The sequence below is a fragment of the Spinacia oleracea genome, chromosome 3 (genome assembly GCF_020520425.1).
Source record: "Spinacia oleracea cultivar Varoflay chromosome 3, BTI_SOV_V1, whole genome shotgun sequence".
Lineage (NCBI taxonomy): Eukaryota > Viridiplantae > Streptophyta > Magnoliopsida > Caryophyllales > Amaranthaceae > Spinacia > Spinacia oleracea.
The window spans coordinates 6,310,322-6,334,935 of NC_079489.1; the positions used below are offsets into that span (position 1 = coordinate 6,310,322).

General features: G+C 34.0%; 4 protein-coding genes across 6 annotated transcripts; 2 read left to right on the top strand and 2 right to left on the bottom strand.

Annotated features, from left to right (window-relative positions):
• Positions 1-769: 769 nt before the first annotated feature.
• On the top strand, positions 770-2,419 carry LOC110783070 (disease resistance protein RGA2-like). The gene has a single exon (XM_021987366.2). It carries the CDS (start codon positions 770-772, stop codon positions 2,417-2,419), a length of 1,650 nt encoding a protein of 549 aa, XP_021843058.2.
• Positions 2,420-4,355: 1,936 nt separating this feature from the next.
• On the bottom strand, positions 4,356-5,969 carry LOC110783161 (protein yippee-like At4g27745). 2 transcript variants are annotated; one of them, XM_021987470.2, is made up of 3 exons: positions 5,686-5,969; positions 5,301-5,453; positions 4,356-4,769 (listed from the first exon to the last, which is right to left on the bottom strand). In XM_021987470.2, the coding sequence occupies exons 2-3, from the start codon at positions 5,391-5,393 to the stop codon at positions 4,542-4,544; spliced, it is 321 nt and encodes a 106-aa protein (XP_021843162.1). In that variant the 5' UTR covers positions 5,394-5,453; positions 5,686-5,969; the 3' UTR covers positions 4,356-4,541. The 2 variants fall into 2 exon arrangements, with proteins under 2 accessions (XP_021843162.1, XP_021843160.1); XM_021987468.2 differs by having other exon boundaries at positions 5,602-5,951.
• Positions 5,970-9,768: 3,799 nt separating this feature from the next.
• Positions 9,769-11,175, bottom strand: LOC110783043 (protein yippee-like At4g27740). Its single transcript, XM_021987338.2, has 2 exons — positions 11,005-11,175; positions 9,769-10,155 (listed from the first exon to the last, which is right to left on the bottom strand). The coding sequence occupies exons 1-2, from the start codon at positions 11,095-11,097 to the stop codon at positions 9,931-9,933; spliced, it is 318 nt and encodes a 105-aa protein (XP_021843030.1). The 5' UTR covers positions 11,098-11,175; the 3' UTR covers positions 9,769-9,930.
• Positions 11,176-17,384: 6,209 nt separating this feature from the next.
• LOC110783162 (nuclear speckle RNA-binding protein A) lies at positions 17,385-24,084 on the top strand. 2 transcript variants are annotated; one of them, XM_056838479.1, is made up of 7 exons: positions 17,388-17,575; positions 18,905-19,026; positions 19,113-19,464; positions 19,598-19,659; positions 19,737-19,818; positions 21,247-21,367; positions 21,481-21,890. In XM_056838479.1, the coding sequence occupies exons 1-6, from the start codon at positions 17,488-17,490 to the stop codon at positions 21,348-21,350; spliced, it is 810 nt and encodes a 269-aa protein (XP_056694457.1). In that variant the 5' UTR covers positions 17,388-17,487; the 3' UTR covers positions 21,351-21,367; positions 21,481-21,890. The 2 variants fall into 2 exon arrangements, with proteins under 2 accessions (XP_056694458.1, XP_056694457.1); XM_056838480.1 differs by lacking the exons at positions 21,247-21,367; positions 21,481-21,890 and adding an exon at positions 23,181-24,084 and having other exon boundaries at positions 17,385-17,575.
• The last annotated feature ends 530 nt before the right edge of the window (positions 24,085-24,614 follow it).

The following is a 24,614-nucleotide window of genomic DNA, read 5'->3' on the forward strand; positions in this document are numbered from 1 at the left end:
CTATTTCTTTTTTGTCTTTTTTCCTATTTTGTCTTTTGCTACGATATGCATTTGCAAACACATATCAGATATCCGAAAATATTTCCTCTTTTACATACTCCCGAACACATTCACAAACACATATACTCCGATATGGTCCGGCGAAAGACATTTTCAATTAAAAGTGATTTTACATGGAAAATATTTTTTAATCTAAAACATCAATAATCTTTAAATGGGAAAATGTTTTCCCTGAAAATCTCCTTCTTTTTATTCCATCTTAATCCTAATTAATTATTGTTTTGCAATTGAAGGAAAATTAAAGGAAAAACATGTAATAAACAAAACATGGTGTAAAATTGTAGATAACGGTTACGTGAAAATTCAAGGAATCTACCGTTTTATCAGCATCACATTTTTATGTTTTATTTTCAATAAGGAAAGAAAATCAAGACGGACAATCTTAATATTATAATGGACTCATTGACTATACTCCGTAGATAAATAAAATTAGAACAAAGAATACAATGAAAAATACAAGCAAGACCACATCTGACATCTATAATATTGTTTTGTACTTTATTTATAGCAGTAGTAGTTGTAACTTGCAAGGGAAGAACATTCAAAAGATTGGAGCAATCAGTTAACTACCACGAAAAATATCTTGCACTTATTATATTTAACATTTTCGTATTTCATAAATTTCTATTCAGCACTCATTTTACAAACACATTGCTACTGCTACGCCTTAATTTTCCTATACATCTCTTCTCTTTGAGTGAGTAGTGAAATGGCTGAAGCCATAATTTCTGAAGTTGTTTCAACTATTATAGAGAAACTGGGTTCTGGAGCATACAAAAAACTCGTGTATGCGAAAGATCTGGATTCCCACATTACAACCCTGCAAGAGCTTAAGACCACCATTGAAGCTACACTTGTTGATGCAGAAACTTTGGAGACTTGCAGCAATTCTCAACAAGACGTGCTCAACAAGCTCAGGACTACACTATCTGAGTTGGATGATTTCTTGGAAGAACGGGCAGATAAAACCGAACTGAAACAAGTAATGCGAGGAAACAAGTTAATCAAACCGGTGCGCGTGTTTTTTTCTGAATCCAACCAGCTTTTTTCCCCCTTGCGAGATGCTACAAAACTCAAGACTATCTTGAAGAAGTTTGACCGCATAGCAAGCTACCATGCCAAGTATGGTAGCATAGTTATTAGCAGTCCAACTGTGAACCAGAATCGAGGAAGGAACTTTCAAATGGCTAGCTCTTCAATTCTCAACAATCTGTTCGTCGGGAGGGACAGAGAAAGGGACAACATTGTAAGCATGTTGTCTGAGGACTCCATGATGACTACAGATACCCTAACTGTTGAGTCCATTTATGGGATGGATGGAATGGGAAAAACAGCATTGGCTCAGCATGTGTATGATGATTACAGGGTGAAGCGTTGTTTTGATGCTTGGTTCTGGGTTTCTGTACCTCGAAATTTTGATGTTGTAGAGATGTTAATGGAGATGATAACATGCAGAATGGAAAAAACAACATTGCCTCACAATTGCAACGCGGTTCTGCTGCGTGACCATGTCATTCAAGCAATTAGTGGGAAGAAGTTTCTGCTTGTTTTGGATAACATCGGCTTTTTAGATCATGCCACTCTGAGACTGAAGTGGGCTGATCTAAAAAGCCTGCTACAATATGGGGCTAAAGGGAGTAAGGTTCTCATTACTACACCTGATAAAAAAGTTGCTGAAATTATGGATTCTGTTAACTCTTACAAGCTTGAGGGTTTAACAGAAGAAGACTCTTGGCTTCTCTTTCAAAAGATTGCTTTTACGCAGTACCAGGAACCAGGTGTGGAGGTGATTGGGATGGAGATTTCAAAAATGTGTCCGAATATGCCCCTCGTTATACAGAATGTAGCCGGCATCTTAGCAAGGAAACGTACAGTTCGGGAATGGCAGGCCTTCAGAGATGAACAATTTGCAGATTTTGCTTCTTATGGGAGTGACGTTGAGCGTACACTTAAACTTAGCTACGACCAGTTGGATGAAAGTTTGAAGCGTTGTGTTAAGTTTTGCACCTTATTTGAAAAGGGAGGATTTTTTCATTTAGAACAAATGATCCATCGTTGGATTGCCTTGGGATATGTAAAGCCACAGTATAAGAGCCAAAGGTTGGAGGAAGCAGGGGAAGAATACATGTTAAGTTTGCAAGATTTTGGGTTTCTCGAAATAGATTCGTTTGATCAATTTGGTTTCATACGAGATTTTAAAATGCATGACGTGATGTATGAGCTTGTTCTCTCGCTGGCTGGGGTCAAATACAAGGCTGCTGATTCAAACACTGATAAAATTTTATTGGGACGTGCCTTCCTTATATCAGTGTTTGAATCAGCAGCCTTGTATTTCTACCGCATGAAAAGTTGTATATAGATTTCAAGAATGGCACAAAAGAGGATGAAAGGGTGTTAGAAGGTCTCCAGCCCCCTTGTAGTCTGATGCTCCTCGATATATTCGGCTACGGAGGGGAGAGATTACCATGCTGGATGATGGGACAGCTAGAGAGTCACCTTCCTAATTTGGCTGATATTTATCTATCAAATTGCAAAGGCTGCAGATATCTCTGCTCCTTTGGAAGGCTCCCTAATCTGATTAGTCTGGTTCTTAAGTGGTGTGATAATGTAGAGTATATAGAAGACAACCTCGTTGATGATCAGTTGGCCCCAGCTCCCTTATTCCCCATGCTTAGTGAACTTGAAGTTTACGGAATGCCAAAACTGAAGGGATGGTGGAGGATGTCTTCTTCCAGGGGAGAGTCTGGAGACCAAGATTCAACAGAGCTTCTCGAGATTCAACAACATCAAAATCATAATCTGGTTAATCAGAAGCCTGCATTTCTTGCATTGTTTATGCTAATAGTGTACTATGTGCAGTTGACAATTATAATTGCAACACAACAAATACAAATTTTCACCTCTCTTTCAGTTTCCAGAATGCACAAGTTGAAAGAATGGTGGAGGATGTGGTCAAGTGGTGATGAGCATAATTCAAGAAAGCTTATTCAGGTCCAGAAGCATCAGAATCATTATCTGGTTAATTGCAAGCCTGCATTTCCAATATTGTCTAGTCTAACAGTGGACAATGTGGAGTTGGCAGTTACAATTGCAAGGCGAAAGATATACAATCATGAGTATCTCGTAATCGGAAATCATTGGAGTGTTTGGCAACCAGGTCAGCAACGACAAGAACTTACCCTCTTAAGTAGCTACTTTTCCAACCTTCAAAGCTTGCGTTTACATCATATTAACGGGCTTGAGGTTCTTCCGGAGAGCATACGACATTTATCTTCCCTGGATTACTTAGGGATATCTAAATGTGAACAGCTGAAGGAAATACCAGAATGGATCGACAGCCTCACCGCCCTAGACAGACTTGATTTGTCAGACTGCCCAAGATTGGAATCACTGCCACAACAAATAAGTAACCTCCCAAACTTGAAGATACTCCAGATTTACGAATGCCCCATACTTAAGGAAAGGTGCAAAAGCCCAGATGGGGAATACTGGTCCTTTATTCAACATATTTCTCATGTATTCATTCGCCATGAGAGAAACTGGGAAACGTTGTGAATAAATCAAGTGTTAATTGTACTTTCCAAACTAAACTTCCTGTTTTTTATTACGTACCTTTTTTTTAGTTTGATTTATAAATATTTTGTTGAGATACAAATATATAAATCAAACAGCCATTTTATTTTCATTTTTTTTAGTGTGATTTACATATTTGTAATTGTATCTCAATAAAATTACTTTCATATAAATTATACTTTATTTATAACCAAATCAAACCATAAAGACAGAAAAGGAGTAATGGCTGAAGAAACTATTGTAATGTTAAGCCATTGTGGGAAAAACTAAATTTTTAAGCATACAAGATCATGTTTGCAACAGACCTGAACATTCCCACACTAAAAACCTCCGGGATTCTAAGGTTTCAACGAATCCAAGGAGCTTGACAAACTGTGTTTTCTGTATATGATCATAAACACTATCAAGTAATGAATCCAAGTAATTGAGAAAGACCTAGAAAAACTATGTTTCCTGTGTATGATCATAAACACTATCAATAAACACATTGTGTGAATGCAGAAGGGTGTGTTCTTTAAGGACCCATGCAGTAACATATTCCTAATCAGAAGATGGAAAATTAAATAGTGTACGCTCCATATAATGTATTGGCCACAAAGACTATAGAGATAATAACTACCGAGTAATTAGCAAACAGCAAGAATTATCTAGCTTACTGAATTATTATGAAATGGTTCGATGATTCAATTCAATATCAAAGAAATTAGCAAACAACACGAATATCTAAAGAACAATCCAATTTTATTCACAATATATCAAGGCAACAGTTGATGATGGTACATTGCAGAGCAGACTGTGTGACAAGAATGAACACTTAGCCGGAACAACTTCTGTACAGAAAAGCATTTTCACACTTCCAAAAGAACATACAGGGCATGAAATGGAACAAGGAAAACCTAGTTAACAAGCTACCAATCTTCCTTGACGATTTTGGACTTCTCGAAAATGAACTTCCCTTCCTTATATTTCTGTGACGGTTCATAAGCACGCAAGTATTTCCACCCCAAAACTAGTCGACAATCGGCACAATTTATATCAGCAACCGTGTGAAGGCCAGTCATGAGCTGCCTATCTTCCTTAGGTCCAACCTCAACATTCATACCATGGGAAAACAAAAATGCTCTGCCATTTCTTCCCTAACAATACAATCACACTAGTTGGACAAACACTCACCTCAAATTCCATGATATTCTCAAACTTTTACACAACAATCACTACCACATTATAATCTCAAAACATTAAACTGTCACACATAACAAAAACCCGAAACCCCAATTAGCAAATTTGCCCAATTTTGGCCCACTAATTGCTTTTTATTTTTGGTGCAAATGAGCCACAAGGGCAATATAAATTACAAATCAGGGCGGGGAATTTGAGCTTGAGACCTATCCTATCTTCCTATACACACCCTCGGTCTTAACCACTAGGCCAAGACCTCTTACAACATGAATACATGATAATCCAGATAAGCTAAACAGCAAATTGGCAAATTGTACTACTAGATCAACTATGTTTCACTAACCAAAGCATCAATTATCAATCAAAAATAACAACTAGAAACACAAATGAAAACTTCTACCGCATGAATACATGATAATCCAAAAAAGCTAAACAACAAATTGGCAAATAAATTGAAAATTAATGATTGAAAATTGAGAATAATGTACCTGGAAAGCCTTGGAGATAATATCATCATGAAGACAAACTTGATTTCGACAATTATAGCAGCTATAAACCCTTGGACCGTTCAATCCAGCCATCAACTTACTTCACCCCCAATTTAATTTCCAGCCCTCGAAAATCAATTCTCACTACCAAGCCTAACAATTGAGCAAAACCCACAATTATTCAACCAATTAAGACAAATAATAAGCAATACCCAGTTGAGAGATCATGAATTTGAACAAAAGGGCACAAAGGAAAAGTGTAAAAATGATCAAAATTCAGTTTTATAGAAGTAAAGATTACATGACTGTGCAGAAAAATGGAAGCTTTCAGGTCTCAAACACACTGATCATGAGCAAAATTGGGAAAATTCTGGAATTTTTTTACCTAGGAAAGAAGATGATGATGAGGAATTGATGATTGATAACAGTGGTGAAGGAAAAGAAAGCGCAACCAATTGATATGAAACTCGAAAGAGTGTTAGCGTGCAAAATAAGACTTTAGTTGGATAAAATCAAAAGATTCATTGCACTTTGAAAAAATAATTATTATAAAAATTTAAAAAAAAGAAAAAGAAAAAAGAAACCAGGCTTGTAGTCGACGAAATCCAAAGAAGAAATTCCTAACTACGGAAGTCTAAAAGTGAAAAGAACACCTAATTTAAATACGGAGTATTTAAGGAAAAAGATTGACCCACCGATTTTTTTATTACTAGAAAAGAAGTTTTTGGGACAGAATCTGAATTTTAAAAGCAGACAAAAAAAAAAAGGAAGAAAGGAAATCAATTGAAAGATGGAGAATCTACTTCTTTGCTTAAGAAAAGAGATTGACAAGTTTTCTCTGTTCTCACCGCTCGTGACTCATTGCCAGTCCAAAAGTCAGTTCAGGTAAGACTTGAGACTTGAGAGAGGGCGCATAAAGATGGTATTAGGCCGGTCTCGGGCATGAAAAAAGCACGACTCGGCAATGGCACAGAAAAACATGGTTCTGCACAGGTACACAGTGTGTGTCGTGGGCTAGGCTTGTACCTAGACCTGGCAAACGGGACGGTCGGGTCGGGTTGTAAAAAATTATTTTCGGGTTCGGGTTGTATCGGGTCGGTTACTTTCGGGTTCGGGTTTACAATGTTGTTCAAGACCCAGAACTTTCGGGTTCGGGTTGAGAGATTTTGAAACGCGCATTATATTTTCATTAATTTAGGTGATAAATATACAAAATATGGGCACAAATTAACAAATTTTCCTACACAAGTTTATATTTAGTTAAATACAACCATAAAATGGCGTATAATTAAAATTAAATTCATATTACACAGAACAATAGTAAAAACAACGTGTCTATTATGCTTAAATTTTCTAATAAACGCATTTATTACTATAAATACAATGAATTTCAATCGTTCGGGTCCAAAACGGGTTCGGTCGGGTTTTGACCCATTCCTTTTCGGGTTGTTCGGGTTCGAATAAAATCGGGTTACGGGTCACAAAATCTTGTTCAGGACCGATTTTCGGGTCGGGTTCGGATCGATTTTCGTGTCGGGCCGATTTTTGACAGGTCTACTTGTACCGCATTTTTTAGAAAATGCATGACAAAGCACGGCACGATAAATCACGTTATGGTGAGTGGAATTAGGCTTAAAACGATATGGCCCGACACGAGGGCACGTGTCTTGGGTTGTGTCTGGCCTGCCCTTTTGAAGGTTTTGACACGGCAAGAAACTAGTAGACTTGGTTTGAGCGAATGAGCGAGTCCATTCAGGCCTAGCACGCGAGCTCGACAAGAAGCACGACCCACAACCATTTTCAGGACATATAGTTTTTTTTGTTTGCAAGTACAATAGTCGTCCTATCGAGCCATATATGGGTTGGGTCAAATTAAGGTGTGAATCCGGTTGATTGAAAAAGAACTAGATCGGTGGATATAGACTTAAATAAATCCACAATCCATAACAAGATTAATCAGGCATAAGCTCATAACTTGACTTTACTTGGTCAAATATCAACATGAGTAATTAAAGAGAATCTTCCAAGTTTATTTTATGTGAAATTGTAAATTTGATGATTGTATCGGAGTCAAATTCAACCTATTCATGTCATAGTGAAAGCGTAGTCAATTACTAAATAATAATCATTAATGAAACTAGATTTGGACATGTGCAACGCACAGATGAGATTAAATTTGTTTACGGAGTATAACTAATTACTTGTAAATAATAATTTATAAATATAAAATATATTTTAAGTAAATAAAATCGATTTTATATTCGCTGTGTGTGTTTGAAAAAATATAAGGTACAAATTAAAAATAACGACGTAGTAAAATTTAAAATTTTTGTAAAACATAATTAGTTAAAATTAACCACTCAAGCATGATGTTATACTACTTACGTAAAATACAAATTTTAAACTTGTTATTTTTCATCTTATTTTCATTTTTCCGGGGAGAAATTGAAGAGAAATTCTGTTATAAAAAAATAAGTTAAGTTTAAAAAAGAATATGAATTACATGATTTCATCTCGAAAAGAATCTTTTCCAAGATTGTCATGGTAGAAAATTCTATGTCAACGATGTTATGGAGTATTAAAGAATCAAACGTCATAACAATAGTTTTAAAATGATGTACACGTACGTGAAACATGTACATTACGGAGCGCTATTAGTCTAATATATACTTGCTCATATCCATGAAATTTTTCCTATTTAATATTCATGCGGTCATATTTAATATTGAGTGTTAAAGAGCGAGATGAAGTGGAAAAGGTTGAATAAATATATGAATTAAACGGTGAATAATAAAATGAAAAATTGTAAATAAAATAAAATTATGCATGGATGAAAGATGGGGTGACACATGTCATCTAATCATCTATGGTTATCATTTTTAAATACTAGGTATAGATTTGAATTAAATAGGATGAAACCAATGGATTTGACAAATAATTTTCATGACATATACTCCCTCCGTCCCGGAATACTTGACCCAGTTTGACCGGCACAGAGTTTAAGGGACTTGAATTGACTTATTTAATTTAATAGGTAGTAGTTGATAGTGGAGTATTATTTTAATGTAGTTAGTGGAAAATGTGTAAAGGGGTGGGGTTGGGGGAGAGTAGGGGTTGAATTTTTAATTATTTTTTGTATGGAGTAGGGGGTAAGTGGGTTAATAGGGGTGGAGTGAGAAATAATATAATATTGTTAGAATATTTCCATTTTTAGAAACATATCAAGTATTAAGAGACGGCCCGATAAGGAAAACAGGTCAAGTATTCCGGACGGAGGGAGTACTATTGAATTTGAAGAATATGACATATTTTCATATATATAGTAATACGTAGTGTTTTGTTTAATGTTTACATACATCATGTGCGTTAAAATCTAGTGAGACATATATTAAGGCACGGGGGATTCGGAGTAGAATTCTGAAGATCAATTTGGTATAGTTTCCTTTGAGTAGCGTAGCACGTTCGAGTATGTAGTTTGTCTTTCTTATGAGTTGTGTGCATATGGATCTTGTGTCATGTCATATTGCCATGTACTAATGAACAGCATGTCTCATGTGAGACCAGTCACACCATCAACTTGATGGTGTGACGAGCGCGAAACCAATAACGTACCTCCCTTAAAACTATATATAAAAAAAAATAACAGATCTAAAATATAGAAGTAACATACATAAACTAAAAAAGTACCTCCTCTAAAATTATATATATAAAAAAGTAACATGTCTAAACTATAAAGTAACATACCTAAACTAAAAATGTACCTCCCCTTAAACTATTCCGTATAAAAAAAAAGTAACATGTCTAAATTATAGAAGTAACATACCTAAACTAAAAAAGTACCTCATCTAAAATTATAAAAAAAAGTAACATATGTAAACTATAGAAGTAACATACCTAAACTAAAAAAAATACCTCCTCTAAAATTATTAAAAAAAAAAGTAACATGTCTAAACTATAGAAGTAACATACCTAAACTAAAAATGTACCTCCCCTTAAACTATTTCGTATAAAAAAAAAGTAACATGTCTAAATTATAGAACTAACATACCTAAACTAAAAAAAGTACTTCGTCTAAAATTATATAAAAAAAAAGTAACATGTCTAAACTATAGAAGTAACATACCTAAACTAAGAAGGTATCTCCCCTAAAACTACTCCGTATAAAAAAAGTAACATGTATAAACTATAGAAGTAACATATCTAAACTAAAAAAAGTACCTCCTCTAAAATTATAAAAAAAAGTAACATGTCTAAACTATAGAAGTAACATACTTAAATTCGCAAGTGTGAACTGGTCTCACCATCAGTTGATGGTGAGGACAGTCTCATATAAGAATTTGGGACTAATGAATGTAACTTTTTTATATCACCATTCATTTTAAGTTTTAATAAGCTTCATTTAGATGCAATACGGACAAACCTGTCACAAAAGTATACCTGAAATCATTAAGCATTAACCTCAGACCCCTTCAAAAAATAATAGTACCCTGATCTTTAATTTTTGTCTCATATACGTTTTTATACAACTTTTTTTTAATAATTCGCACATGTTATAGGAATACGCTAAATGAGACAAATATTAAGGGACGGATCAAAGATCGGAGTAGGAACTTATAAAGCTTAATTTGGTTTAGTTTCCTTTGAGTAGCTTAGCACGTTCGAGTACGTAGTTGCCTTCCTTGTATGACTGTCTTGGGTCATGGGCTCGGAAATATTTCCAGCCCAAAAGCTGCCCACATTTGATGCAATATATATCAGCCACTGTGAATTTCCCAGTCATTAGTTGCTTCTCAATCTTGTTGCCCACCTTCATATTCATTGCGTTACTAAACATGAAGGCTTGTCCAGATAATGCCTGAACCACAACTCCACAACCGTATGGAAAAGTCAAATAATGGAGCATAAATAGATATTAATCATTTAAAAGTGTCTAGTCTGCTGATTCAGCGAGAACTGACTGGAGAGGGGTTGTGACTCGATACGACCTTATCTAACCTACCTTTTTAAATAACAAATTACCTTGATAAAAAATACAAGTATTAATTAATCCCACCAAAATTAATAGTCAATTATTTAACCCGGTAATATGACAATCATTGTCATAATATTAACACATAACTACATCAGACCAATTCCATGAATCATTTGTGGCAGGTCTCGTGGAAAATTAATAGTTTTGTTCGAAGTCTCCTTGACGGACTTCCAACATCGACAAATTTGTTACCAACAATGGTTACAGCCTTACAGGGAGGTTAATCAAACAACTAATTTTATGGTAGCAAAAAGAAAGTTAACTTTAAGTTGCCCTTCTCAAAGAGTTTAACCATGTTTTTCTTTCCTTTAAAAAACCCACAAACATAAAATCATATGGAGTACTATGTAAACATAAAATCATACGGAGTACTATGTTTTGTCTCATGTACATACTAGTATACTACATAGCATGTGCGGTAACGTATAACCTTTACTTTTGCCACATCATCAAACGAGACACAAAATAGGAAACTTGTGCAATACTTAAGCGTCGTTTGATTCACTTCATTTCAGGACCCTTGTTACTTTTCTTCTTATCATATCAGAATAAATAATTTCAAGTCAAATCAGATCAGATCAGATCAGATCAAAATAACTTCTATAGTGAGTAAATCATATTGAGAACATGCTAACCGAATAAACTGTCCTTTCAACAGAGCAAGGAACTCACCACATAAGCCTTAGAAATAAGGTCTTCTTTAGAGGCAACAGGATTCCAGCAGCTGTTGCAGCTGTAAACTCGGCTATCAGAAGAGATAGCCATTAACCAGATTAATCAAATACAGATTGAATTGTTTTTTATTTGATGACTTATTTTGAGACTTCAATTTAGATGATTTAAGACAAGAATAAAGGGGTGTTTTATTTTATAGTAAATGAAGGCAAGAAAAAACAATCAAAGTTGTACTCCAACGACTATTCTTTGATAGATAATCTAAGATAGAGACTTTTTCTTGACTTTTCTTTTACTTGGATGGTTGCACTTGTTTTTTTTTTAACAAAAAACAATAATTAGAATACCTTTCCACGAGGGAAGCTCCTAAATTTCTAATGGGTCGAATATAAGAGTATGGTACATAACATAATGACTAAAAAAAAGGTTATTCAGCTTGCGGAAACTAATAATTGTGTTTGGTAAAATGAGTTTAATGAGAAAATGTGAGTAAAATTGTGTAAACAAGGGAATGCAATAATTTTATTTTGTTCGGTTATTAAAATGGAAAATTATGGAAAAGTGAAAATCACTTTTGTTACAGTTTCCCCACTCGAAAGTGATGGAAAGATTATGGAATACTAAGTAAATTGAAATTTAAACAATTTTTTTTTTCCAGATTTATGCACATTTTTTTTAAAGATTTCTACGGTTTTACTTTTTATCTCACATTTCTAAATCAGACGCGTTCCCAAATATTGTGTAAGTGACCTACATTTGCAATGTAATATGATGCTTAATTGGTCTCATGCAAGATATTCTTGATTTGTTGGTCGTCGGAATTTATAAGGAGGGCTCGAATATCTCCATTTATGTGATTAATTTTCCATGAAGAAGACTAGAAAGTGGCCTTGAATTACTTTGATCCATAAATTATTGTCGCTTTCATTAATTAAGTTTTTCTCGAGGTTGACACTTGCTTGCTTTTGCTTACCAAGAATTGATTTAAATTTGGCTTATTCGGATACATTTATTATTTACACTAATATAAACCTGGTCCATGCTAACTTAGCGTGGACCAGGGCAACGGAGTAAATTTTTTGGGTAACATATGTAACTGTCACGTGACAGTTATTTTGTAATTTTAAATAGTAACTATATGCGTATTACAGTAACTATGTGTTTTAAAGAGTTACTATGTGTTTTGAAGAGTTTTAATGCGATTTGTGTCTAGCCCACTTTATATACGTTTTAAACTTTTTTATTTTTCAAAATTTCAGATCTACATTCTGTTCATTCTCTTTCATTTTCTCTCTCTTCATTTTCTCTCTATGCTTTTCAAAATTTAGCCCAAATTTCTAGGTTTTGTTCTATTTTTTTCGTAATTATCTTATAATTCTTATGATTCGATCTATTTGATGAGGAAAAATTGGAGGAAGTAGTAGATCAAGAAGGAGGTTCGTCGTTGCCAAAATCGAATCGAAGAATTTGCGCTCGCCTACAAATCTTCGCAAGAATTTTTAGAGATCACATCTAGGTTTGTTGTTTTTTAAAGAATTTTAAGTCTATTTTTATTTATAATTGAAAATATTGTTTTGAAGAAATTAATGTTTGTGTTTTACCGAAGTATCGTTTTCACTTCGCGAATTCGATCAGTTACTTCACGATTTTAAATAGTAACTATATGAGTAATACAGTAACTATATGGTGTAAAGAGGTACTATGTAATTTTAATGGTTACTATATGTGTACAATAGTTACTATATTATTTTAATGTTTACTATATGTGTACAACAGTTACTATATGTGTACAATAGTTATTATTTTGTTGAGTGATTCGAAATGTTTGTTGTTTTGTTGAAATTAGGGTTAGTGTTTCACATAGTTAGTATATAAATAATATAGTCACCTTTAATTTATGTTGCGAATTAGTGTTTTTAATAGTCACTGGAATGTTCGTTATGTTTATGTTAGTAGTAGTTTTTAGAGTAACTATACTTTTTTAAAAGTTACTATAACTTTAAAACAGTAACTATGTGTTTAAAATAGTCACTATATTTTTTAGAAAATTATTATAAGTTTAAAACAGTAACTATGTGTTTAAGATAGTTATTATGTTATGAACAGTTTATAGTGACTTTTTGATAAATAATAGTTACTATACGATTACATTATGTACTATGTTATTTAGAGTATGTATTTGTCCGCTTCTTAGATAGTGACTATATGATTATAATGGTTACTATATGTGTTCAATAGTTACTATATTTTAGTAATAGTCACTATATGTTTTATATAGTTACTATATGGTTTATATAGTTACTATATGGTTTATATAGTTACTATATATTTGATATTTGTATAAGAAAATAATACAAAGTATCAATCACATGTTATTCCAGGTCCTAAAGTTGCATTATCTAGTGACGAATCTCCAAAAATACTTTACAATATCATTTGTATAAGAAGAAATAATGCCTTAAATTTAGAAAAAAGAGACAAAGGCTGTGAACTTTAAGAATTGATGCAGCAAAGCACAAGAGGTAGAAATAGTGTTTGTTGTTTGGGTGAAATTAGGGTTAGTGTTTCATATAGTTAGTATATAAATGATATAGTCACCTTTAATTTATGTTGCGAAATAATATTTTTAATAGTCATTGGAATATTCATTGTGTTTATGTTAGTAGTAGTTTTTAGAGTAACTATATTTTTTAAAAAGTTACTATTACTTTAAAACAGTAACTATGTGTTTAAAATAGTTACTATTTTTTTAGAAAGTTATTATAAATTTTAAACAATAACTATGTGTTTTAGATAGTTACTATGTTAAGAACAGTTTATAGTAACTTTTTGATAAATAATAGTTACTATACGATTACATTATGTAATATGTTATTTCGAGTATAAGATAGTGACTATATGATTATAATGGTTACTATATTTGTACAATAGTTACTATATTATAATAATAGTCACTATGTGTTAAGCTAGTTGTTGTGTGATTATAATGGTTACTATATGTGTACAATAGTTACTATATTATTATATTAGTTACTATATGTTTGAAATAGGTACTATGTTTATTTTATCATGATGTGTTACCATATGTTTATTTTCTTCAATAGTTACTATATTATTTATATAGTTACTATATTATTTATATAGTTACTATATGTTTGAAATAGATATTATGTTTATTTATCATGACTTGTTACCATATGTTTATTTTCTTTAATAGTTACTGTACGTTTTATATAGTTACTATATTTTAGAAATAGGTACTATGTTAGTTTATTATGTTATGTGCATGTTTTTATGTTATTCTATATTTTTAATGATATAGTTAATGTATTATGGATAGAGTTATTATATTACTTTCACATCAACTATGTCTGCAACTCTGTGACTAAATGACCATCAATAATATTTATAGGTATTATATCTTGTATTATAGTAATTATATGTTTGGTGTAGTTTTTTATGTATATTATAATGTTCTTTTCATGTTCTTTGTTGTCTTCTATGTTATTAGTAATAAGAGTTACTATGTTATGATCACAACAACTAGATGATCATAACAATAACTATATCTACAACCTTACTCGTATATGACTATCATTAATATTAAGAGTTACTATATCATGTATATATAATAGTAACTATATATTTTTAATAGTTATTATCTTATCATTATGTTTTTTTTATGATCTTTCTTTGTACTCCATGTTATTATTAATAAAAGTGACTATATTATTTTGACAGTAACTATATGACTATAACAATAACAATAACTATATATGCAATTATGCAAGTATTTTACCATCGTTAATTGTAAGAGTTACTATATGATGCATAATAGAAACTACACGTTTTACATAGTTACTATGTTATTTTTTTATATTTAAATGTTAAATTATTAACTTAGTTTAAATATTATTGATTCAGAAATACAAAGATGATGCACCCAGAATTGAAATCGTGCAAAGAATAAATTCTGCAAGGAAAACAAAAGCAGGAGGAGAAGAAGAAAATCCCGACAACAATGGAAACCAAGAACGTGGTAGAGGAAGGACATGATGTGTTGGTGGAAAAAAGAGACGTGGTCCACGTGAACGTGTCGATTAGTATTTTGTTCAAAAAACATTTGATTTTAACATGGTTTATTTAATAGATGCAAAGAATTAGAATGTCGTAGCTAAAACAACTAACCAAGTAGTTAATGTTTTCTTTATTATTGATCAAGAGTTATAATTACTGTTACTTTTGATATAGTTACTCTTTTATATTTCAGTAATTATGTGATATATAATAGAAAAAATTATTATATGACCTCTAAACCATCTATATCATATTGTTTATTTTTATAATATTGTAATTGTTTTATAGCTAAAGTTATTTTTCTATATAATATAGTTAATCTTTGGATAGAATAATTGTTCTCATCGAAATTACTATATTATTATTATTTATTTTATAGTTACTATTCTGAAAATATAGTTACTTTACAGAACCTATAGTTTCTATAATTTACTCTTTTTGTCTGCAAGAATGAATATATAGTAATAATTGTTTTACAGTTAAAATTACTTTTCTATATAATATAGTTACTTTTTGGATAGAATAGTTATTCTTATCATTATTATGTTCATAGTTATGATTCTGGAGATATAGCTACTTTACAGAACCTACAGTTTCTATAATTTACTCACTGTTAAAATTACCTAATTACCCTGGTCCATAGTAATCTTATGGTGGACCGGGTCCATACAAATGGAATTGTACATTTATACTTATCAACAGTCAACAAATTTAACTAAATTGAACTAACTTTTCCTGAACATTTATCAGACTTATCATTACTTATTTCCTCCGATTTAAACTTATCAAAAATCCAAACTATTGAAAATTTAATATTATATTCAAAATTATTTATTTACGGAGTATTTGATAAAACTAAATTAAAGGAATGTGTTCTTATTTAAGTGCAAAACTTTCATTAGAGGATCGTTCCGAAATAAATGCAATACTTTTATTTTTCACAACTTATTCTAATATTTACTCTTTCTTTTTCCTTCAATAGTTCAACCTTTTTTTGAAATGCTACCCACCTTTAGTAAGTGAGTTCAATAGTTCAACCTACTCACTTGCAAACACAAAATATTTCAATATTCACTCTCCTCACATGACTATTAATTAATAAACGTATTACTACATATGTTATAAAGTATCCACTTGTTTATAAATAAACATGCTAACAAATACGAAATCTATACTATATATTAAAAGACGTTTATAGAAAGCATATACAACACGTGGCGTTGTGCTTATGATCGTTCGCTCCATGTAATCATCTTATACATTAAAAAACTACTACCTCCGTTTCAGAAAGTTATTTACGCTTTGGAAAATATGTCCAAAGTATAAAAACTTTGACCGTAAATTCTCACCATTATATACATCAAAAGGTTACATGTAAGATCTTGTTAGATTGGTCTCGGAATGTATTTTCAGAATATAAATTTTTTATAATTTTTTCACATACGAAATTGGATATATTAGTAGTTAAATATTACATTGTAGTCCATGCAAATAGTAATTGTAAAGATCTTTTTGAAACGGAGGTAGTATATAACATAGTTGTGTGAAGTTTGAGCCCCCTGTCCTTGAATCTATACTAATATATTAAAAGGCGTTTTGAAGAATGTATACGTGTCACATAGACCTCTCCTTATTACGCCACATCACCACTTAGCAACATGACACGTTATTACAACCAAAAAACATCTAACAAGGATCGAACACCAAACCTCTTTGTTAAAAGTTACACTTCTTACCATCTTAACCAACTACAACTTATGTAATATCTTTCCATATAAGCCTATATATTCTTTTTACAATAAAAAATACATTGAATAAAAGTGAATGCAAAAAAAAGAATGATTACTTAATTCATAAATGTACAATTATTACTTTGAAGAAAAGGATCCGATTTTGTTTAGATTTTTGGATGTGGGGTTTAATCGGGGAGGTTGTTGATCGGCCACTAATCTTATGTCACCACCGTGATTTGATGATGACACCATCTCTACGTGCACATATTTCTTTTAAAAAAAACGAATAAAAGTCAAAACCCGGGCGTTCACCCGGGGCAACGCCCGGGTTACATACTAGTTTAAACTTTAAATCTTGCTATTAAATTTCATGTTTGTATTGTAAAAAAGAAAAATATACTCCGTATACATAAATGTAAATATAGTTAACGTAGTCATTCGGAATATTGTCTGGGCCCAAAAATTAGTTATGTTCGGTTAAACTTCACTTAAACAGGAACGGGAGTACTTAGTCCGTTATTTTGAAGTGAGTTTTGCAGTTAAAGAGTTTAAACTCTATCTCAGAAATTGGGCCGTGTTTGGTTCGCAAAGAGTCCGTATTCCTGAAATAAAAACTTTAAAACCCCTTCTCTTCCTCTTCTGTAACTCCGTCTTCCTCAGATAACCGAAAATGTCAGATCAATACTGGAGGTACAACGACTCACGGCAACCCCCCGCCGTTTCCTCACTCCCCGTTAAACGCCCTCGCTCCGAATATGGTAATCCCCTTTTTCTATTTTCTATTTAATTTATCGTTTCAGTTAATTCTAGGGTTTATCTATAAATTACAAAAATGAAAAAAATCAATTTTCTTAGTGGTGGTTTTAGCTCTTTATATCTTTCAACCCTTTTATTTTTCTTTAACGATATAGTTTGAATCTTATTTTGAAGCATGCTTAGTCGACAAAGTCTTGTTATTTTGTGTATGTGTGTGTCCTAATTAACATAATTAGGTGTTTATAGAGCTTCAGTTTAACAGCCTAAGATCCCTTTTCTTAACTTTTATTATCACATATTCTTGTTTTAATTATTTATTTATTTATTATTGTCCAGTTTAATTGTTTGGTTTGTAAAGAAATGATTTTTACTGCCCAATTTAGCTCCTTAATGATAAATGTTAAGGCAATAAATCTAGTGTGAAGCTCATAATGATGGGATTTCCATTTTATTGTTTGAAATTCGAAATTTTAATTCAGTTAAGGTTGTAGTGTTTACATTTGCTGTCCATTCACAAGGTTATGCTCGTATGACTTTCGTCCTGCCTGATTCGGTTGCCACTTGCCGGAGATTCCACCTCCAATGTCATTGAATGGATTTTGTTCGCGTTGTTGGATAATCTGTAGTTGAGTACATTTATGTTGAAGTTTCCAGTTTGTCATAACATGCATAATGGGATGATGGATAAATTATGTACCTTATCAGGATGAATAAAGGATTTGTGAATATGTAAAATCCTACCCGGTTTTTATCTGCAAGGGGTTTCAGATCACCACTAAAAGACCCTTCTGTATCCTTTCAGCAGAGGTGAAAATGCTCGTTTTCTGATTAAAAAACGAATAGGTATTTGGCTTATTGAAAGAATTGTTTGTGCTTCTTTATACTTTAGTTATATGGCAGTCCAAAGTCAAGTAAAGGGTTGGTGGCTGGCCAGTGGTTGGGGGGTGTAAAGGGATATCCATGGAAATTAGCTCCATTATATCTTAACTGCCATTCATTAGAAAGTAGGAACAATAAGTACGAATAGTGTACTCATAAAATGATCATTTTATACAACTTGATGTTTCAATTGTTTGTAGGTCTTTGTTAAAAGTTGTGCACTTCAATTTCTTTTTATCTATTTAGATTTGATTTCATCTTCTAGTTACAATTCAGTTTTGCATGTATTGATCCTTGACTTGGATAGGCATTTTGCCCGTGCTACTCTACGCTAGGGTCCACCAACATGGATATGTTTTGATAGCTGCTTTTCCAAACCTTGCTTATGTACATTTGATTTCTTTAATAATGAATACATATACTATGCTGAATCATTGACATTGATCGTGTAGATGATCCATCTGGACGGGATCTGGCTAGTTATTATTCTCGGGAGGATGACAGGGTAACTCAGCGTGCAGTTAGAGATACCGAGTCCATAAATGAATCTTATGATCGATATCTACGTAATGGGGTACTATTCTTGTATTATCTGTGTTTTGGCCTATACTTTATCTGTGATTTGGTCAATCTTTGACACTAACAACGTCTATAATCCAGCAAATTTATCCTGGGGCAGACTCAGGCAGATTACCTGCTTCTGGAATATCTAGTCATGCTGACCCTCGCATGGGAAATGATCCCCGAATGGGAAATGATCCCCGAATGGGAAATGATCCTCGAATGGGAAATGATCCGCGCATGTCTGGTGACCCGCGTATGGTAAGCGATCCACGAATGAGTAGTGACCCTCGAATGGCAAGTATTGGAATTATGGACCCTGGAATGTCAGTAAAGGGGCGGGGATCCAACCTTGGATCCGGAAGGTCTGAGGTTCCCCTTCCACCTGATGCTAGCAGTACTCTGTATGTGGAGGGCTTGCCTGCAAACTGTACGCGTAGGGAGGTGGCCCGTATCCTTGCATTATTGCCTTTTATTTGTTTATTATTTACTCCTTTCGTATTTTCCATAAATAATAACCCCCCCCCCCCCCCCCCCCCCCCCCCCTTCCTAGAACTACGTATTTCCTTCACTTCTTTTGGCAGACATTTTCCGCCCCTTTGTGGGCTACAAGGAAGTCAGGCTTGTGACCAAGGAAGCAAGACATGTACGTTTACTATTTACTTCATCCATTGTTTAGCATGTTTTTCATAGACTGCACTCATATGTTAATTTGATGCGTAGTCTGGGGGAGATCCAATTGTGCTGTGCTTTGTTGATTTTTTGAGTCCTGCACATGCTGCAACAGCGTTGGATGCCTTACAAGGTGAGTTCGTTGAAGGTTTTCTTCCCTGTGTACTAACTTTGTACATCAACAGCTATCTTATTTCTGATCAATTATGTGCCTGTTACTTTTCTGAACCCATTCTGGAGATGCAAAGTATGAGCTTCAAAAGTTCAATGGTCTTTTGAGTGCTTTTGTTCTTGTTGGTTGCTTTAAAAATTGCCTCTTCTGGGTTATTACTTTTACTAGGCATGTAGGTAGGGGCTAGTTGAGATGAGAATGCTTGAAATAGACTTAATTACTCTTGATTTTCATATGAATCCCTACCTAGTCTACGTACATGTGTACCATAAGACTTTGTGTTTATAGTTTCCTGTCTTTGATTCTGTTATTTTTATAAACGGAGGCATACAGTGTTACGATGGGAATCGAGCACGGGACCAATTAGGTTTTCTGTGTTAAATTTCCCCGTAGTTGTATAGTCGAAAGGGTAGTTTGGAGTCGAGATGTTTAGTCTGAAAATGCAAGCGAATATTTTCCGAGTCAAGATCCATTTGCACATCTCGCAGGAATCAAGTGCTTTTACATAAATACACCAAGGTTTGGGATTTTTTTTCTTTCAAAACTGAAGCCACAATATCCTAATAGCTTGGCCATGTAGATCTGTTTATCTACATTCATATCGCTGTCAAAAAACGTTTCGTCATTCCATATGAAATCTGAACATATTAGAGTGTAATAGGAAGGTGCCTCTTTTGATGGAACGGTAAACTTATTGATAGGCCAATATCGCATTGGTTCTGAAATACTCCTTCTGGTATTATGCCATAAGAAGGCTTTTGAAAAGGGAATGATACTCGTTTTGATGGGAGGTTTTTTTTACGTTAACCATGAAAGGTTGATGTTTTTGCCAAAAAGTGTTTGGTCTTATCATATGGGCCATTTAGGTTGATTTGGAGGTTTTGGGAATAGCTACTTTACGTCTTTCATCCAACTACTATTACCTTAGTAATTGGTTATTTCTTCTTGATCAGACAATGGTTGCAGTTGGTAAACAACTGGGAATTTTTTTAACTCATTTTTGTTTTCTTTCATTTTTAAATAGTCTGGACTAATTTGGGTGACCCGCATGAATCTTGAAAGGTTCAACATAGAGCCTTGTTGCGGAGATTTTTTTCCCATGGTTTGACACCCTCTTTTCTTTCCTTTGCGAATTTTTCTGAATGGAAGGAAAAGAGACCTTTTTTCTTCAAGAGTTGCGTTAAATAGGGTCTGTTTGTCCCTTGTCCTGTCTCTCAAGCCTTAATATGATGACCTTTAAATTTTAGTTAGCTATATAAAAAAAAGTTATGTTTTGGCCTTGAACTTGTACGTAAAGATATGGTACGTTCTAGCTCGTAATGATCCCAAAATACGTGTGAACCTGGACCATAGTCTATTTTGCGGCGTGAGTAAAGCTCGATTTTGCAGGTTATAAGTTCGATGAGAGTGACCGTGACACTGCGATTTTAAGGCTGCAATTTGCTCGTTATCCTGGTGCAAGGTCCGGCGGTGGCCACCGTGGAAAACGTTGAACGGTGTGATTTTGCAGGTGATAAAAAGTTGTCCATTTTCTTAGGCTTAGGCATTATTAGCTCTATTAGGTTATAGCTGAAACTGGAACAATTTATTCGCTGTGAATTACCGAAGGGCGTTTCTATGTAGGAATCCGCTCGAAATGGGAGGTTTGCGATATAGAGGTTGATACGATACGATCACCCTTACAATTGGAGAACCGTGCTCAAATTTCAAACTGCGGATTTTGTAAGGACCAACTCGTGGGATTCGGGGGCTTTTATAGCTAGGGAGTTACGAACTTGTACCCTTTTATTAGAAACATATAAGTATTCCAGAGTGCCAGACTGTATTCGCTTTTAGATACTTGGAATTATTAATTTTATGTATCCGCGTTTTCCTTGCTTATAGAAATTTCTGCATTTCCCGGGATTAATTTCTATGCCTGGGGATAGTTAGCAGAGGAGTGCAGAGTACACTACATGACCTCTCTTCGTCGTTGTTTTGGTTCTTGTAATCACTTGAAGTGAAAGCTGGCTAATATTTACCTTGTTTTTTTCCTTTCGTGTGTTTTTTTGTTTGCTGTTTTGGCCTTGGGGAGGGGGAGACTGTTTCTTTTACCCGTTTTCACATTATTGCAGGTTAATTGCATTTTTTTTAATAAAAAATTTGGTGTTAAAATTTCAGTTTTTTCCGCCTTGCCTAAGCCCAAAATTCTCAAATAATCTCCTCTCAAATGTATTCAAACATTTTATACTTGGAATCTAGAGTACCTCTTATCCAGAGAACAAGAGGTTCTGTACTTATGTCTTATGTCTTCAATAGAATTAGGTGATGAGGTATTTTGATAATAAGTACTCCCTCCGTCCCTTAATACTCGCACCGGTTTGACCGGTGCGGAATTTAAGACATCTAAATTGACTTATTAATTTAATGGGTGTTAGTTGATAGTGGGGTATTTTTTTAATATAGTTAGTGGGAAATGGGTAAGAGGTGGAGAGTGGTGAGTGGGTTGTGAATTTTTAAATGATTTTTTGTAGGGAATAGGGGTGTATGTGGGGTTAGTAAGTAAGTGTGAGAAATAATATAATATTGGTATAAATTTCCATTTATAGAAACGGTGCAAGTTTTAAGGAACGGCCCGAAAAGGAAAGCGGTGCGAGTATTAAGGGACGGAGGGAGTATATATTAATCCGTACTACTTTATTTTGCTACCTTTTCAATTGAAACTCTGAGAGATAGACCTTAAACTTTGTTGCCTGTTCTGCTTCTGTTACTTCTGAGCTGTGATAAGGTCTGACGGTTATTGGTTTTTCTACCTAGTATGGAGTACTCCGTATTTCATTCTCCTATATGGCGGTATGAGTGTATTCAGTTTCATCTTGTTCCTTGTGGTGACAGAATTTTAACCTCTGCAAAATTCTTTTCACGATGAATTGCTGTCTGTTTCTAGAGGAACTTGGATGCAATTACCAAGACCAAGTAGTTGGAGGAAGCATTATCCTTGAACTTGATAGTATACGTGAATCTGAGCTCTTATTTAGGTACTTATTTTGGAATTGATGTTGATCGATTCCAAACTTTTTTCATATGTTAATTTCCGTTTCAGGCTACTACCATGGTTTATGTTAATTGTTAAGTACTAGGATGATCACGATGTTTGAACCAGGTAGGTTAACTCTGTTTTGGAGAGTCTCTGTGCATATCAGTAGCTGAGTCTTTGACCTGCATTCGAAAGCATGCTTTTCTTTGATGTCTTAGGGTGAGCACGGGAGTGTAGTCATGGTTGAGTGTCTTAAGCAGTGCGGCCAGGACCTACATTAAGCTGTTTAGGTCTGTGATTCATGCAGGTGGTCAATAGGGAGTTTGCCTGATATCTGTGTTTCAAGTTCTGAAACTTCTGTGGGTATTCTAGTATAAGAGCGCGGCTGTGTGCGAGAATTTTGTTATTCCGGCTACTTGATCCTACCTTTAGCTTAGACCTGGTCAACTATAGCCCGGCTTGAAAAAGTACGGATTTGGGTAGCCTAAAATATGTTTTTAGACCAAAACCCCAGCCCGGCTGCAAAACCCAGACCAAATTAATGGATTTGGGCAAGATTTTTTGTGTTGAAGCCTGGCCCGACCCGACCCGAAATTTGATCACCTCTCCTTTAGCATGGTTCTCTGGACGAGTGTTGGGGTAGCGATCAGCTGGAAATAGTTTGCTTTGATGGATATACTCATATACGGAATGCAACATCTTGTAAAATGGATATGAATTTCCCAGATCAGAATTGTCGTGGTCTAGAACTGGATTGTGTTGGTAATTAGTTTAGGGGTGTCAAATCGGGTCATCGGATCGGTTTCGGATCGGTTATAAACGGTTCGGGTCTTGTCGAAATCGGATAATATCGGGTTAATGTTTCTATCCGGGTCAATTCGGATCGGTTCGGATAACTTCGGTTTCGGATGAAGTCGGTTAATATGATGTTACAAATTTGTTATTGAGTTCATTCCTCTGCTTGACCTATCTCACCAATGTGAGATTGACTTTGAAATCATGTTCAAAGTGTACCAAAAATTAAAACAGAAAAATGCTCGGATGCACTTAACTTTACTACTTTAGGTACACCGAGATGTATAATAGATGTTCTTGATGTATTGCTCCATTTCCACGTGATTATTACATGTATAATTGCCAAACTTTTGCAAAAATGCAATGTACCTATCTCAGAGTTTGTAGATTGTTATGTAGAAAACTTTTCCGTAGACAAATAATCAGTTGCTTATTATTTTCCAATTTCTAAAAGTTTCTTTCTCAAAAGAGTATTGGAGTATATGTTGTAGGTTAAGTGACTGGCCGTTGGTAGGAATCACCAAGCTTTTGAAAGGGTGTGTGTTAAATGTTTTCATCATTGGCCTAAACTATGGGCGTAAAATTTTATAGTGTATTTTTAGTTTCGGCCTTTTAAAATTTAAGTATAATTGTATAATTTCCATACGACACTGTTTAATTCTTCTGATGCCCCCTCCTCCCGTTAATATGTTCGAGATCTGCCACTAGTTTTCACGTTCTTTGCTATTAGAGTGTGAACAATGTAACAACTAATGTACAGGGCCGGCTAAAGGGAGGTCCAGGCGGACCTCCAGCACCGGGCCACAAAATTGGGGCCCCAAAAAGAAACTATGTTACAAATATTATATATTTAACGGTTGTTTAGTTATGCATTATGTAATCTTTGTCCCAATTGGTAAGGAATCATAAGTGTGGTAGCCAAGACCAGGGTTCGATTCGATTCTTC

Coding starts and splice junctions, on each gene's coding strand:
- LOC110783070 (XM_021987366.2), top strand. CDS start 770: ATGGCTGAAGCCATAATTTCTGAAGTTGTTTCAACTATTATAGAGAAA.
- LOC110783161 (XM_021987470.2), bottom strand. CDS start 5,393: ATGGCTGGATTGAACGGTCCAAGGGTTTATAGCTGCTATAATTGTCGA. Junction 4,770..5,300: donor TTATCTCCAAGGCTTTCCAG/GTACATTATTCT, acceptor TTGTATTGTTAG/GGAAGAAATGGCAGAGCATT.
- LOC110783043 (XM_021987338.2), bottom strand. CDS start 11,097: ATGGCTATCTCTTCTGATAGCCGAGTTTACAGCTGCAACAGCTGCTGG. Junction 10,156..11,004: donor TTATTTCTAAGGCTTATGTG/GTGAGTTCCTTG, acceptor GTTGTGGTTCAG/GCATTATCTGGACAAGCCTT.
- LOC110783162 (XM_056838479.1), top strand. CDS start 17,488: ATGTCAGATCAATACTGGAGGTACAACGACTCACGGCAACCCCCCGCC. Junction 19,660..19,736: donor TGACCAAGGAAGCAAGACAT/GTACGTTTACTA, acceptor TTTGATGCGTAG/TCTGGGGGAGATCCAATTGT. Junction 19,819..21,246: donor AGCGTTGGATGCCTTACAAG/GTGAGTTCGTTG, acceptor TCGATTTTGCAG/GTTATAAGTTCGATGAGAGT.